Consider the following 16,332-nt stretch of genomic DNA (forward strand, 5'->3'; position numbering starts at 1 on the left):
TGGATAATGGAAAGTAGAACAAATACTTTTTTTTTTAAGTTATTATTTGCTTTTTTCAAACCTCAGCTCCAGTAGGTGGGTCCGAGTTTATTTAGAAATAGCTGATATTACTTGTTTTTAGTATCAGGTGATCTTGTCCTCTAATGCAGATCTTTTATGCAGCAAAGTAACTGAACCATGAACACACAGTTTAATTAAGGGGATCAGGGTGGTGGCGGGGAGACACATAAGTAACCATGTCATCATGATAAAATTCATCAAGTGCTAGAGTATAGATATGAACAGAATTATATGACAATCTAACTGTTGCCTAGAAGAGCAAAGCATAGGTAACAATTTAGCAAAACCTTAAAGAATGATTAAGAACTACTCAAAGAAGTGAGTCTGTAATGTGTAGAAAGATCAAGAGAATTGTAAAGGGCCTAGGGTCAGGAGCATTGCATATAGTAGAATTGAATGTACTTGTTTTCTTTTTCTCCCAAATAGCCTTTTTGTTATTTGTTTTCTGAAGTTATAAAAATAATGTGTGCTTGATACAGAAAATTCAGACAATAAGAAAAGTAAAACCCAGTCATAATCCCATTACTTTGCAACACAGTCACAAATACTTGGGCTCTGTCTTCATTTGACTTTTTAGGATGAATTCACAAGGTGCTGTTCCTTCTCCTTCCCCTTTTTAAATTAATGTTAATAATTCCTAATGGTAATTTAGGTAGTTTCTCTGGTCATTCCTTCATACAGTAAGATAAAGAGATGGATAGTCAGAACAGCTGCAGTTTATAAATGAGGCACAAAGTAATTTAGTGATTTATCAAAGATCACAGAACCAAGTATGTGAGTAGATTTGAGATTAGTAAGGATACTTTTCCAGGATCCAAATGGGACTTCTGGTTATTTTGTGCATTGCTTTCTGGTAAAACTGAGCTTTATATACTTGTTTCAGAATGCCTTAGTTTTTACACTGAAGCTGAGTAAAATTACTGTCTGAACCATTGTCATTTATATTTTCATTACGGTCTGACACAAGTAGTTGGAACTGTAGGTCATCAAAATTTGTCTTTAATTTTCTGATTGTCTATTATTTTTTCAAGTGCACACTGCTTTTTCCTAAGCATGCTTTCTTGAAGACAAAATCTCTACTGTAAAAAGATCCCAAACTGCCTAAAGTAGCTTTGTATAACTGTCAAATCAAGTGGGACCTGGCTGGTATTGTTGCAGTGACAGGAAACAGGGGCTATAAAGTTAGGAGTAGAAAATTAACACCAGGAAATGACTCTGGCTGTTGCCTTTGAAACATTTTGTCCCTTGCTTCTATAAATGCAGTTTTGCTCTCAAGGAAATAGACCTGTAGCCACTTCTACCATATAAATTATTACTTTTATTTGATATATTTAGAAAGGACAGATGTTATTCCAGTAATGGGTCTGTCACGTAAATAGTAGGTGTGTTCTTAGTTTTCTCTGGATAATGGAAAGTAGAACAAATACTTTTTTTTTTTTAAGTTATTTGCTTTTTTCAAACCTCAGCTCCAGTAGGTGGGTCCGAGTTTATTTAGAAATAGCTGAAAGTGGGGGGCACCTCACTGGCTCAGTTGGTGGAGCATGTGACTCAATCTCAAGGTTGTAAGTTCGAGCCCCATGTGTAGGGGCTGGGTGTAGAAATTAACTTAAAAATAAAATCTTTTTTTTTTTTTTAAATAGCTGAAAGTGGGGTAAGGAGATACTGTTGGATGCTTACTAATTGGCAGGTACTGTGATGTGAGAAATGAGGTAATTCCTGTTAAAATTACATATGGTGCCTGAATTATAAACAGTAATTGTCCTGTAATCATATTATTATTGTGTCCTTGAACCCTAATGACATGACAGTCCTGTGAGATAGACATTAACACCTTCATTTTAGAGATGAGGCAGTTGTGGCTCCCAGAGGTTAATTTAATTAGCCCAGAGCCAACAGAGTTAGTGTCAGAGCCATGTCCCAAACTCAGCTCTGTCTTACTGTGGAGCTCAAGTAGGACAACTAAGTACAGCTCCACAGGCTATACTCCGTACACCCAACCCTAAGGGGTTGCTGTTCACATGGTCTGTATGTGAATGGTGCCCCCTGGAGATGTGCCACAAGCCAGCTCTTATCCCCAGTTTTTACTACCACCCTGCTTTGTAAGCAGAATTATGAATAAATCATTCATCATGCAGTCTCTGTCCTTGCAAATATTTATGTTAGTGTTTACAATAGCTGCTAAATTGGCTACTTTAATTTACTGTTTTTTTCTCTCAATTTGGGACTGTTTCTTCAAGTACTCTCCCCTCCTTCTCTTACTTTAGTTTACATGGAGATGGACACAAATCTAAATATGGCCCTTGTTGTATTATCCGTACATATCTGCTTTGCTTTTTTTATTTTTATATTTCTGCTAAATTAAGTTAGAAGTCTTTGTTGGACTTCAAAATAAAATTGTTTTGCAGCATGCTAATTGGTCTTGCCCAGTGTTCTTATTATAAATGTTAAACCTTTAATGACTCTCAGAATAATAGGAAATGATGGTATTTGTTTTTGTTTGTGTGTAAGTGAACAACGCTAAAACAAAGCATTCAGATTTCATTTTTTATAACCAAACCAAAATCTGTAGGATATCCAATGTCAAAATACTACTTTGGTTTCTATTCTTTGCATTTATAAAATTCAATTCATTAAATATGTATTGTAGGGATATTGTGCAGTAAGTGTATCCAAAACTTTGGGAATAATATAAAGATAACTTAAGAAGCAATCTCTGCCATCTAATAATGCCCGGTCTGGTGCAAGTTCTGGTTCGCTAAAACGTGTATGCTTATATGATGGTAACACTCCTAACGAAGGAGTAATTAAACCCCATATCGCAGGATTAAGATGTCCCAGAGGAGGTAACAGAATTTAAGCTTGGTCTTAACGGAAAGAAGAAGGAAAGGATTACTTTCTAGGGAAGGGAACAGTCTGTACAAAGTCTAGATGCTTGCAAGTTTATGGTATGTCCTGGGGAAGTTGAGTAATTTTATGTCATTGGTAAGAGATGGAAACATAAATTGGGCAGAGTTGTGAAGAACTCATAGAATATAGTTACAAATTTGGGCTTTATCTTTTTTTTTTTTTAAAGATTTTATTTATTTATTTGAGACAGAGAGAATGAGAGAGAGAGAACACATGAGAGGGGGGAGGGTCAGAGGGAGAAGCAGACTCCCTGCCAAGCAGGGAGCCCGATGCGGGACTCGCTCCGGGGACTCCAGGATCATGACCTGAGCCGAAGGCAGTCGCTTAACCAACTGAGCCACCCAGGCGCCCAAATTTGGGCTTTATCTTAAGGGAATTGAGGAAACGTGGGAGGGTTTAAAAATAAGACAGTGCTTGACCAGAACTAAGATTTGCAACTGTAATTTCAGTGGCTGTGTGAAAGATAGGTCATAAGGAAGAGAGAGAGGACTTGGAAACTCCCCATCTTTCTAGAAGGCTTATGTAAAATGAACATAAGCTGTCCTGTGGTATTACCTATGCAGAGAGAGGAAGGAAAAAAATGCACAATTGAGCAAGGATCAGTAGGATTTATGAGTAATGTGGGAATGAGAGGGATGAAGGGTGATTTTGCTCTTTCATTGGCCCACTAAGTGGATAGTAGTGTAATTCACTAATTAAAAAAAAAGCAGAGGTGGCACCAGGCTGGCTCAGTCGGTACAGCATGATCTTGGGGTCGTGTGTTCGAGCCCCACATTGGGCATAGAGCTTCATTAAAAAAAATAAAAAGGATACAGGACGAGGATCAGACAGTGATTTAAGTTGGACACTCTAAGTCTGGGGTATCTGGCTGAAGATTTCTCTCCAGTAGACAGTTGAGGAAGGGGTTGTAGATACATATTAGGGATTGTTTGTGTATCTTGGCAGCAGATGAGGTGGGCCCAGGAGAGTCTGTAAAATGAGGTTATTATCAAAAACAAAACCACGGATGAAAAAATGAAGTGTGTTCTCAAATTGCATCTTTCATAGGAACCATGTTTTTTTTTTCTATTTTTAAAAAAATAGGCTTTATTTTTTAGAGCAGTTTTAGGTTCATAGCAAAATTGAGAAGAAGGTACAGAGATTTCTCATTTAACCCCTGCTCCTTTCACATATGCGTAGCCTTCGCCACCATGAATATCCCCGATTTTAAGTTTATTGAGGTAAAATTTACACACAGTAACATGCAGCCGTTTTAGGTGTATAGTCCTATAAGCTTTAGTGAGTGCAAACTCTTACATAATAACCACCATCACCACAATTAAGATGCAGAATATTTTTATCACTCCAGAAAGTTCCTTTGTGCTTCTTTTTCGTCAATCCTCTTATCTCTTTCCCAGCCCCTGGCAACCAATGATCTGATTTCTGTCCCTGAAGTTGTGCTTTTCCAGAATGCCATATAAATGTAATCTTACAGTATGGTGTAGCCTTTTATGTCTGGCTTATTTTACTTGGAATAATCTATGCTATTGCATGTATTAATCATTCCTTTTTATTGCTGAGTAGTATTCCATTGTATAGATATATGGAAGTTTGTTTATCCACTAAGCAGTTGATAAACATTTATATTCAGTTTTGGTGATCATGAATAATACTGCTATAAACATTCACAGACAGGACGTATGTTTTAATTTTCTTGGGTAAATACCTAGGACTGACTCATATGGTAAGTATATATTTAACTATAAAATTTACAAAAAAACAGCTGAAGTGAGTCTACTGTTTTGCATTCCCACCAGCAATGTGTGAGAGTTTTTCAGTTATGATGTGTCTTTGCCAATCCTTGGTATTGTTAGCACTGTTTTGATTTTAATTTTAGCCAGTCTTATAGGTATATCATCCTAGGGCGGTTTCAGTTTCTCTGATGGCTAATGAATTGAGTTTCTCTCACATGCTTATTAGTTAACCATACCTTTGGTGAAATGCCCATTTTTTAAATTGGGTTGCTTGTTTCCTTATTGAGTTATAAGACATTCTGGATATAAATCCTTCATCAGATACATATTCTCCAAGTCTGTGGCTTATGTTTTCATTCTCTGAAGTGTCTTTTGAGCAGAAGTTTCTAGTTTTGATAAAGCACATTTTATCATTTTTTTAAAAAATTTATTTTTATTTTAGAGAGAGAGCAAGAGCGTAGGGGAAAGGGGCCGGGGGAGAGGGAGAGAGAGTCTCAAGCAGACTCCATGCTGAGTGCAGAGCCTGAAGCAGGGGCTCAGTCTCACGACCCTGAGATCATGACCTGAATCAGAACCAGGAGTCGGATGCTTAACGGGCTGTGCCACCCAGGCGCCCCATCATTTTTTTTTCTTTTATGCTACTTTTTGTGTCACTAAAAATCTGTGTTCCAGGATTTTCATAGATTTTCTCCTTTGTTCTGTAAGTTTTATAGCTTCAGGATTTACATTTAGACCTGTGATCCATTTTGCATTAACATACAAAAGTATGTGATGTGAAGTATTGGCTGAGCTTCATGTTTTTGCATAGGTACGGATGTCAAGTTAATTGTTCCAGTCCCATTTCTTTTATTCTCTTTCTCCATTAAATTATCTTCTCAACTTTATTGAAACCAATTGGCCATATATGTGTCAGTCTATTTCTGGATTCTGTTTTGTTCCATTGATCTGTTTGTCCACCCTTTGACTAATATTGCAGTGTGTTATTTTAGAGTTGATTGTGTTATCTGTTAAGAAAGCTGTTGGCATCAGGGAACAGAAAACCCTGCTAATAGTGGGTTTATTTTCTGTTACAACACGAAGTATAGCGGTAAGTAGTTGTTGGTTTGTTTAAGTATTCATCAATACCAGGAGTCAATAAACTACAGTCTCCTGGCCTAATCTGGCCTGCCAACTATTTTGTAAATCACCTGTGGAGGTTCTTCAAAATGCCTATGCCCAGGCTCTACCTCTGAGACTGATTTACTTGTTAGGTTGGGACATGAGGGGACAGAGGGAGGAGCACATATTTGAATTTTAACATGCTTCCTGGTAATATTTGTTATTATGCTGTGTAGTCATGGCTAAGAACACTTCCCCCTAAATACTTCAACATGCATTTCATTAAATAGAGTTTCATTTTATTTACAGCTATTTTTTTAGGTACGCACAATGATATATGCACATTTTAGGCAAACATTCTCCAAGTTTTGACAAACGTGCACAATTGTTTAATGGAGACTCCGATCAAAATGACATTACTCTTATCCCAAAATGTCTCATGCTCCTTCTCAATCTGCCCTCTTACCCAACTGCAGAGACAGCTACTACTATGATTTTTTCTACCATGGATTAGTTTTGCCTGTTCTAGAACTTCATAGAGTTGGAACCATATGGTGCATGCTGCATTACGCAAGGCTTCTCTCACGCAGCATGTTTTAGAGATTCACCCATGGTGTTGCTTGTGTCACGAATTTGTTCCTTTTTGTTGTTGAGCAACACTCCATTTGTTAAATATACCACAGTCCGTGTATCCATTCCCCAAGATCAATACCTGGAATAAAGCTGCCATGAACATTAAAAAAAAAGAAACCCATTAACCTAAAGTTAGTTCTTAGAGCATGGTCCCCAGACTAGGAGTATCACCATCTCCTGGAAACTTTTTAAGAATGCAGATTATCAGGTCCACCCAGACTTACTGAATTGGAATTCAGTTGGGGCCCATCAGTTTGCGTCTTAAAAGTTCTCCAGGTGATTCTGATGCATGCCAAAGTTTGAGAACCCTGAAAGGCATTGCTGAATGTTTCCTAGATAAGCCTAGGGAAAACTGTCTTTAAAAAGAGAACAACAGATGAGCGCCTGGGTGGCTCAGTTGGTTAAATGTCTACCATCGGCTCAGGCCATGATCCCAGGGTCCAGGGATTGAGTCCCACATTAGGCTCCGTATTCAGTGGGGAGTCTGCTTCTCCCTCTCCATTTACCCCCTGCTCATGATCTCTCTCTCACTCTCTCTCTCTCAAATAAATAAATAAGATCTTTAAAAAACAAACAGGGTGCCTGGCTAGCTAAGTCAATCAAGCATGCAGTTCTTGATATCAGGGTCGTGAGTTCAAGCCCCATGTTGGGCACAGAGATTACTTAATAAAAGAAATATTTTTAAATAAAACAAAAACAAAAAAAACTTAACTGGTTTAAGTATGTATATTATAATGTCACAGACAATAATTTTGAAATTAGATTGAAGGTTCACAAATCTAACATAATTGTTGAGTACTGTATTGACCCTAATCATCCAAAGCATATGTTGCATTGCTGTCTTTAAACAGCTTTTAAAAATCAGCATATTTGTGTGTATACATTTCTTTTTCCTAGTCTTTAAGGAAGAGTTGAGGAAATAGAAGGCAGCTCTGATGTTTATAGACTTTATAAACGAAAGAAGAATGCAAGATAAACATGTGTAAACACAAAATACAAGCTTATAAACATGTTTTCTTTCAGGCTTAGGTGTATTTTTATTGATGAATATATGAAAATGTAGGCAGCCTACCCAACAGAAAACTTGAGCTTAATTACCCTATAAACCAAAGAACAAAACAGTACTTTGTAACATGTAAAATATATTGTCTTCTCTTTGATTTAGTTTGCTCTTTTGGTGATAGTCTCCCCAGTTAAAATTACTAATTGCACAAACATGGAGTCTAATATCTTTTTTCCATTTGTGTTCAGGAAGCTCTAACTATCCTACTTACGTTCTTTTTCCCCTTGGAAAACAGTTTAGGTTCAATTAGACTATCTTTTGTTTACTGCAGGTGATGGAGTAATTGCTCTCAAGTTCTGAAAGAATGAAGGGTAATTAGAACTAAGCTGTGGTTTGTTTTTTAGATGGCTTAAAAAACTTCTGAAAGTAGAACTTCTGAAAGAAGAAATTTTCATTCATGGATGTGTAGGATCAGGCATAACAAACAATTAAAATTACTTGACCCACTTGTTCCATTAGCAGTAACTGTAAACATAAAATGAAGTTCAGGGAAATAGACATTGTCACTGAAGCCACAAGGCTGAACACCTGTGTGGCCCTTATTTCCAAGGCAAGAGTAGCTGACATGTTAGATTTCGCTGGGAAAATGTCAGCAAAAAAAGACTTGAGACTGTTTCTCAATTATAATTTACAGCCAAAGGAACTTGAAGCTTATAGAGTTATAAAAAAATGTTTGAACTGAGTTCTTTTGTAGTCCAGAGGTATGTCTGTTATTATTGGAATTTTGCTTCTAACGTCTATGTGTTTTTGACCAGAAAGACCTCATTCTCTTTAACAATCTCCTAGCCCCACCCGTTTTAACTTTTTGTCAGGTTTTAGTCTTCAGAAAGCCTCCTAAATCAGCCCCCTTTCTTGATCATGACTTTTTCTAAATTGTTTTGTTAAATTTTTTTTAGTGTTTCTTGAATAAGCATTTAGTGACAATACTGGGTTTTGAAACTTGTGGTTTTCCTTAGCATTGGTCAGTCTTCACTTGATTTTGCACTTGTTTACTTCCTTATTGAGCAACTAATAATAAACCATCATGACTCTAGAAAAACACTTGACATTATTGAAATGGAATGCTTCTCCTCAGGCCATTTTATACATACCAGCCTTATTCAGGTGCCTCAGAACTTTAAGAAACTGTTCATAGCAGAGGAGTCTCCCTTAGAATTACAAGAGACTGACTTATAGTAGGAGTGGTAAAATACGTGTGAAAATTTATTACCTAATCAGTCTGTTTCTATGATAACTTTTGCAAGCAAACACATTTTCCCTGTTTCTTAAAGATTAGAGAAGCCCCTAAAGATACTCCTCTTAACATATTATTTCTCACCAGACAAGTAAGATTACAGATATTTTAATTGTTAGTTGAGGCCACTGTAGAAAAGTTTCAGGAACACTGTCGCATACATTTTTGGGCAGTAGTCTCAAATTCACTATACACTTTTTCCATGAAAAACTAAGAATTAAGAGAGCAGCTGCAGCTCTTATTTATTGCAGATCCTGATTTATTCTGTTTTTAAAAAACATTCAGAAGATATCTTTGTATCAAAAGAAATGCTGACGATTTTCTCTAGAATACGGACCCATTTGAATTAGTCCTGGCCTTTCTTTCTCACTTTGCTGATTGCATGTATTTGTGACCCTTAGATTATAGGGAATGGAAGTGAGCAGCAGCTGCAAAAAGAGCTAGCAGATGTGCTGATGGATCCTCCAATGGACGACCAGCCAGGGGACAAGGAGCTTGTGGAAAGGTCACAACTGGATGGTGAAGGAGATGGACCTCTTTCTAACCAACTCTCAGCTTCGTCCACCATTAACCCTGTGCCATTAGTAGGGCTCCAAAAACCAGAGATGAGCTTGCCAGTGAAACCTGGACAAGGAGGTTAGGACTGCTGCATTGCTTGCTTAACTGAAGGTTATTGTTTTTAATATGTGAGTGCCTACCCTGTACCAGGTTTGATTCAGAGCAAGCAAAAACCATTATCTGTGTTTTCTAGAATGTTCAGATTCTAGATTTAGGAGGATGTGAGAAGGGTAGGTATACGTACCATTCTCATTTCCCTTTAAATGTATGTCATTGATATCAAAGAAAGAGATAACAGCAGTTAAATGACATTGAGGAAGTCTTATTTCAGAATGTTTCAAGATTTTTCCAAGAAAGAAGGAATTTGAGTACAGTGTTGGAGATGTGGAAGAATAATGCTAGGGGAAGAGATATTTGCTGCAGGCCTGTATAGATAGCTCTTTGGGAGTAGTTGGCAGGTTTTTTAAAAGTGAGTCGAAAGGCACCACAGAAGAGGAGGAATAGGGGAATTATAAAGGCTCGTTGGGAAAAGTAGAGTGTTAAAACCATGCAGCTTTATTGGGAAAGGGAAACCAGGGGTATTGGGAGAACGTTAAGTGGCTAAGATGATGAGTGAGAGAAATAAAGCAATACAGATCAGGAAGAAGACAGAGATAGGATTTTTCACAGTGGCAAAATACTAAATGTATTTTTGACCTAAATGTAAATTATAAAGTCAAAACAAATGAGAAGAGGCAAAAATGTAAATCAAATCTAACCTCAGATCACATTTTAGATTTGGGATTGACAGTAAAGCAATCCCTAAAAATTTTGGTATTAGTGACAGAGTTTTAATGTGAAATTTCTGGCTTTAATGGGCAGTTCTTCTGGGGCAATGACATATTATCTCATTAGTTCTTAATTGTAGACCTAAGTGTAACTTTTAGGTTTTTACTTGGTATTCATGTCAACAAAATACTAAAATGAAAGTAACCCTCCATTACCATTTCTTTCAGATTCTGAAGGGTCAAGTCCTTTCACACCAGCTGCTGATGAGGACAGTGTAGTTTTCAGCAAACTAACTTATTTAGGCTGTGCCTCAGTAAATGCTCCCAGGAGTGAAGTGGAAGCCTTAAGGATGATGTCCATCTTAAGAAGCCAGTGTCAGATTTCACTAGATGTAACCCTGTCAGTGCCGAATGTATCTGAAGGAACTGTGAGGTAAGACCAGTTTCTTGAAATGTTCAGATCAGATTTCTGACCTATAGATTTAGAAAGAAGCGGTAGTGAACAAAATACATAATTATTTCATTCATGTAATGTTTAATTCACCTGGCACTTATGTCTTCAAGGATTGTGACCCATATGAAAATTAGTCACTCATTTGAACAGTTTTTTATATTCTTCCCCACCCTAGTTGTGTGTGGTACATTAAAATTTAAATGTTTTGGAGATAACATATTGAAATATGTTGACCTGAAAGTATGCCTGACAATTTATATTTTCCCTGTTCCACCAGTACAGATGCTAGCTTGACACAATAGTTCAATATGAAGTTTCATATTGAATCTAACAGAACATATTAGAATCAATAATAATAATATTGACATATCAGAATCAGCATTTTTTAAAAGATTTATTTATTTTAGAGAGAGCATGCACACACGAGTGGGGGGAGGGGCAGAGGAAGAGAGAGAGCGAATCCTCAAGTAGACTCCCCACTGAGCATGGAGCCTGATGCAGGGCTTGATCCCAGGACTCTGAGATCATGACCTGAGCCAAAATCAGGAGTCGGACGCTTAATAGACTGAGCAACCCAGGTGCCCCTATTAATGTGAAACTTCTCGTAAAATTTATTTAGTGCTCATTTCTATGTCCTTCTTAGTAGTTATTGCCCAACTGAAGTTATACTTTGTTCTGATACATTTTAATTCTGTAGACATACAAAAACCAGTTTCTCTTGCCCATGTTTCCAGAGTTTTCATCAAAATGCCTTTGAATGTGAATTAGGTCCCCTTCCTGTGTATTTCCATTATGCACAGGGACCCCTGGGCTTTCCTCATTAATGGCCCTGCCCATTTAGTGTTGAAATTGCAGTTTCTTTTCATTACTTTCATATTTGTGTCTTCAGTGTCCAGAATAGAACCTGAAATATTGTAGGTATCATTTAAGTATTTGTTGAACCAATACATTTTTGAATGAATGACACACCTTTGATTTTCAGTGAATGGCATCCTTTTGATTTTAGTAATTATCTTTTTTTAGGTGTTAACATTTTGTACACTCTTATTTGCCATGAATCAGAAGAATATGTTTCACTCTGAGAAAGCACATCAGTTTTTTATTTTTTTTAAATAATAAAGCAGATTAGGTCATTTTTTAGGAGGTAATGAGAAACACAGCTTTAATGATCATTTTGGTAGTCTAATTTACCCATTGATCTAGTCTTTATTTAGGTACAGACTATATAGGAAACCTGTGTACTTATTCTTTGTCTTTCTGCTTGCCTCCCTAAAACATAAGATTATGTAGGTTTTAGTACCATGGAATTATGTAATTAGTAACTTCAGGAATCCACATATGACTTTTTTTTTTAAGAAGATTTTATTTATTTATTTGACAGAGACACAGTGAGAGAGGGAACACAAGCAGGGGGAGTGGGAGAGGGAGAAGCAGGCCTCTTGCTGAGCAGGGAGCCCGATGCGGGGCCTCGATCCCAGGACCCTGAGATCACGACCTGAGCCAAAGGCAGATGCTTAACGACTGAGCCACCCAGGCGCCTCCACATATGACTTATTTATTAAGATTGGGGCGCCTGGGTGGCTCAGTCGTTAAGCGTCTGCCTTCGGCTCAGGTCATGTTCCCAGTGTCCTGGGATCAAGCCCCGCATCAGGCTCCCAGCTCGGCAGGAAGCCTGCTTCTCCCTCTCCCACTCCCCCTGCTTGTGTTCCCACTCTCGCTGTCTCTCTCTGTCAAATAAATTAAAAAAAACAAAAACAAAAAAACTTAAGATTAATATGATTAGCACACCAAAAGTGGTTTATATGATCTTGCTAGAAAGATGAGTCTCGAATCATAATATGGATATAGTGAAAATAGTCCATAATCTCTCTAAGCTCTTCGTAACTTTTTTTCCTGAACAGACTCTTAGATCCTCAGACAAACACTGAAATAGCAAACTACCCTATCTACAAAATCCTGTTCTGTGTCAGAGGGCATGACGGAACTCCCGAGAGTGACTGTTTTGCTTTCACTGAAAGTCATTACAATGCAGAGCTCTTCAGAATACACGTCTTCCGGTGCGAAATACAAGAAGCTGTAAGTCCTCACCAGAAAAGTGTCTGTAAATGAAACTTCACCTGTACCCTCACTGTGTTGAAGTTAATTGCAGTATTTATTATGGTCACTTAATAAGCCAAATGAAATACTTTGCTGTTTTATTCATTCCAGCCTGATGGGCTGAAATATAAAGAAACTAGAAGTTTGGGTAACCAGAACCTTGTTGCTAAGAGTGTCAGAGACTAGGACTGCTTCTTGATATAGGCCTCTTGGTTTCAGGAGTGACACATTTCCAAACTGTTCTTTTAAAGCTAATCCTGTAGGATTTTTTTTTTTAATTTATAATAAATATATTCAGATTGTTCCTAACAATTTTGGAAATTATTTTTCAGTCGGATTTCTTGTGTTTATAACCATTTCTTTTTTAAAACCCCTTCTCTGGCCATTTTTAGTGTTGCTTGCTTTCTAGGCCTAACATATTATTTACCAAAAGAAATCAATGGGGGAAGATGAATTATCCCCCACCCCCAACACACACACAAAATAGGTAACCTTTAGCCTTAATAAAGGTATTTTATTTTTTCTGGTAACAGCCCATTTTCTAACTTGTCTGTTGTAGGTAAGCCGGATACTTTACAGTTTTGCCACTGCCTTCCGCCGTTCCGCCAAGCAGACCCCACTTTCAGCAACTGCTGCACCCCAAACTCCTGACAGTGACATCTTTACCTTCTCTGTGTCTTTAGAAATAAAAGAAGATGATGGTAAAGGTTATTTTAGGTAGGGTATTTTAAAGGTATATTAGGTAGGGTATCTGTTTTTTTTTTTTTTTTCAACTTTGTATTAACATGCTGTATCTGTGGTTCAAGGGAAACTCTGGGTCACATTATATAACTTTCATGTATAAAATGATTGCTTTTATAGGTAGAGTTTTTTTATATTATAAATGATAAAGAAAAGGAAATAGGCAAATTTGCAGAGGAAAGATTTTTTTTTTATTTAATTTTTTAAAAATTTTAATTTCAGTATAATTAACATGCAGTGTTATATTAGTTTCAGGTACATAATACAGAGATTTAAAAACTATACACTACTCAGCACTCACCACAATAAGTGGTTTCTTAATCCCCATCACCAATTTACCCATCCCACTGACCTCCCTCCCTCTGGTAACCATCAGTTTGTTCTGTATAGTTAAGAGTCTGATTTTTGGGTTGTCTCTTTTTTCCTTTGTTCCTTTTGTTTCTTAAATTCCATGTGTAAGTGAAATCATATGGTATTTGTCTTTCTGTAATTATGGAAGCAGCCCAAGTGTCCATCAATAGATGAATGGATAAAGAAGATGTGATATATATAATGGAATATTACTCAGCCATAAAAAAGAATGAAATCGGGCGCCTGGGTGGCTCAGTTGGTTGAGTGACTACCTTCGGCTCGGGTCGTGATCCCGGAGTCCCGGGATCGAGTCCCACATGGGACTCCCTGCTCGGCGGGGAGTCTGCTTCTCCCTCTAACCCTACCCCCTCTTGCGCTCTCTCTCTCACTCTCTCTCTCTCCCCAAAAAAAAAAAAAAAAAAAAAAAGATGAAATCTTGTCATTTGAAACAGCATGGATGAGGTTATAATGCTAAGTGAAATAAGTCAGTCAGAAGAAAGCTGATTTCTTTCTTTCCATTTTTTTATATCTTTTTTATGGCTAAGTAATATTCCATGGTATGCATTTGTGTGTATACACACACACCCCACATCTTCTTTATCTATTCATCTACTGATGGGCACTTGGGCTGCTTTCCTGATTGGGCTATTTAAATAATGCTGCAGTAGATATAGGGGTGCATGTATCTTTTGGAATTAATGTTTTCATATTCTTTGGGTAAATACCCAGTAGGGAAATTACTTGATCATAAGGTAGTTCTATTTTCCACAATGGCTGCACCAGTTTGCATTACCCCCAGTAGTGCACGAGGGTTCCTTTTTCTCCACATCCTCACCAACACTTGTTATTTCTTGTCTTTTTTGATACTAGCCATTCTGACAGGTGTGAGGTGGTATCTTATTGTGGTTTTGATTTGCATTTCCCCAATGATGAGTGATGTTGAGCATCTATCTTTTCATGTGTCTGTTGGCCATCTGTATGTCATCTTTGAAGAAATGTCTTTTCATGTTTTCTGTCCTTTTTTAAATTGGATTATTTGTTTTTTGGGTGTTGAGTTGTGTAAGTTTTTTTTTTTTTTTTTTTAAGATTTTATTTAATTTGTCAGAGAGCAAGCACACAAGCAGGGGCAGCAGCAGGCAGAGGGAGAAGCAGGCCCCCCACCGAGGAGGGAGCCCGATGCGGGACTCGATCCCAGGACCCTGGGATCATGACCTGAGCCGAAGGCAGGTGCTTAACCGACTGAGCCACCCAGGCATCCTGTATAATTTCTTTATATACTTTGGATACAAACCCTTTATTGGATATATCATTTGCAGATATCTTCTCCAGTTCAGAAGGTTGGCTTTTAGTTTTGTTGATTGTTTCCTTTACTGTGCAGAAGCTTTTTATTTTGATGTAGTCACAATAGTTTATTTTTGCTTTTGTTTCCCTTGCCTTAGGGGACATATCTAGAAAAATGTTGCTATGACCAGTGTCAGAGAAGTTACTACCTGTGCTCTCTTCTAGGATTTTTACCGTTTCAGGTCTCACATTTAGGTCTTTAATCTATTTTGAGTTTATTTTGTAAGAAGGTGGTCCAGTTTCATTGTTTTGAATGTTGCTGTCCAGTTTTCCCAACACCATTTGTTGAAGAGACGGTCTTTTTCCCATTGTATATTCATTACTCCTTGTCCAAGATTAATTGACCATATAATTGTGGGTTTATTTCTGGGCTCTCTGTTCTTTTCCATTGATCTATGTGCCTGTTTTTGTGCCAGTACCATACTGTTTTGCTTACAGCAGCTTTGTCATACATTTTGAAATCCATGATTTTGATACCTTCACTTTTCTCCTTTTTTGAGATTGCTTTGGCTAATTTAGAGTTTTTTATGATGCCGTACAAATTTTAGGATTATTTGTTATAGTTCTGTGAAAAATGCTGTTGGTATTTTGATAGAGATTGCATTAAATCTGTAGATTGCTTTGGGTAATACGGACATGTTCTCTCAATCCATGAGCATGGAATATCTTTGTTTATTTGTGTTATCTTCAGAGCATAGGTCTTTCACTGCTTTGGTATTTTACTGTTCCTGGTGCAGTTGTAAATGGCGCTGTTTTCTTAATTTCTCTCTTCAAGAGGCAAGATTTGAAGAATTTTAAAGCTATTAAAAAATTCTTTCGTGTGGGGAAATATGTCACGTTACTTTGTTCTTCTAGACTCAAAGTAACTGGCTGACTGCTGATATGAAATATGACAGAAGCTAAGCCCGGTGGATTTGTAGCTGGTTAATTTGTTTTAATAATCTAAAGATCTTAAGGCTGTTGACATCAGGTTTTCCATTATAGTTTATCTGAACACATTGGGGATGAGGAGAAATGAGGTCTGTGTCTGAAGTCTTAACCTTGCATATAGGGTCAGAAATAACTGGTTTGGGCTTTTAAGTAAAATGGTACTTCTTTTGAGTAGTGGAAAGAACCCTAGAATAGAAATAAAGACTTAGATTTAGTTAATTATTGCTGCTATTAACACTGTGAACTTTTCCAAGTTTCTTTATATTTCCTGGCAGTAGTTCCCTTACTTAGAAAATAAGCTGGCTAAACTCTTAAAGTGTTTCTAACGTTAAAATACTACGGTCACAAGATGATTGGTTTTTTTG

At 37.2% G+C, this 16,332-nt stretch overlaps 1 protein-coding gene across 4 annotated transcripts in view; it reads left to right on the forward strand.

Moving 5' to 3' along the window:
* Nucleotides 1-16,332, forward strand: part of RABGAP1 (RAB GTPase activating protein 1) — a 155,411-nt gene that overhangs the window by 34,308 nt on the left and 104,771 nt on the right. For all 4 annotated transcript variants that reach the window (XM_021691691.1, XM_021691689.1, XM_021691692.2 and 1 more), the window contains exons 3-6: nucleotides 9,130-9,364; nucleotides 10,282-10,486; nucleotides 12,409-12,583; nucleotides 13,164-13,321. In XM_021691691.1, coding sequence (XP_021547366.1) covers nucleotides 9,130-9,364; nucleotides 10,282-10,486; nucleotides 12,409-12,583; nucleotides 13,164-13,321 — 773 coding nt within the window. The remainder of the gene's footprint in view (nucleotides 1-9,129; nucleotides 9,365-10,281; nucleotides 10,487-12,408; nucleotides 12,584-13,163; nucleotides 13,322-16,332) is intronic.

This window comes from Neomonachus schauinslandi, chromosome 13 (genome assembly GCF_002201575.2).
Source record: "Neomonachus schauinslandi chromosome 13, ASM220157v2, whole genome shotgun sequence".
NCBI lineage: Eukaryota > Metazoa > Chordata > Mammalia > Carnivora > Phocidae > Neomonachus > Neomonachus schauinslandi.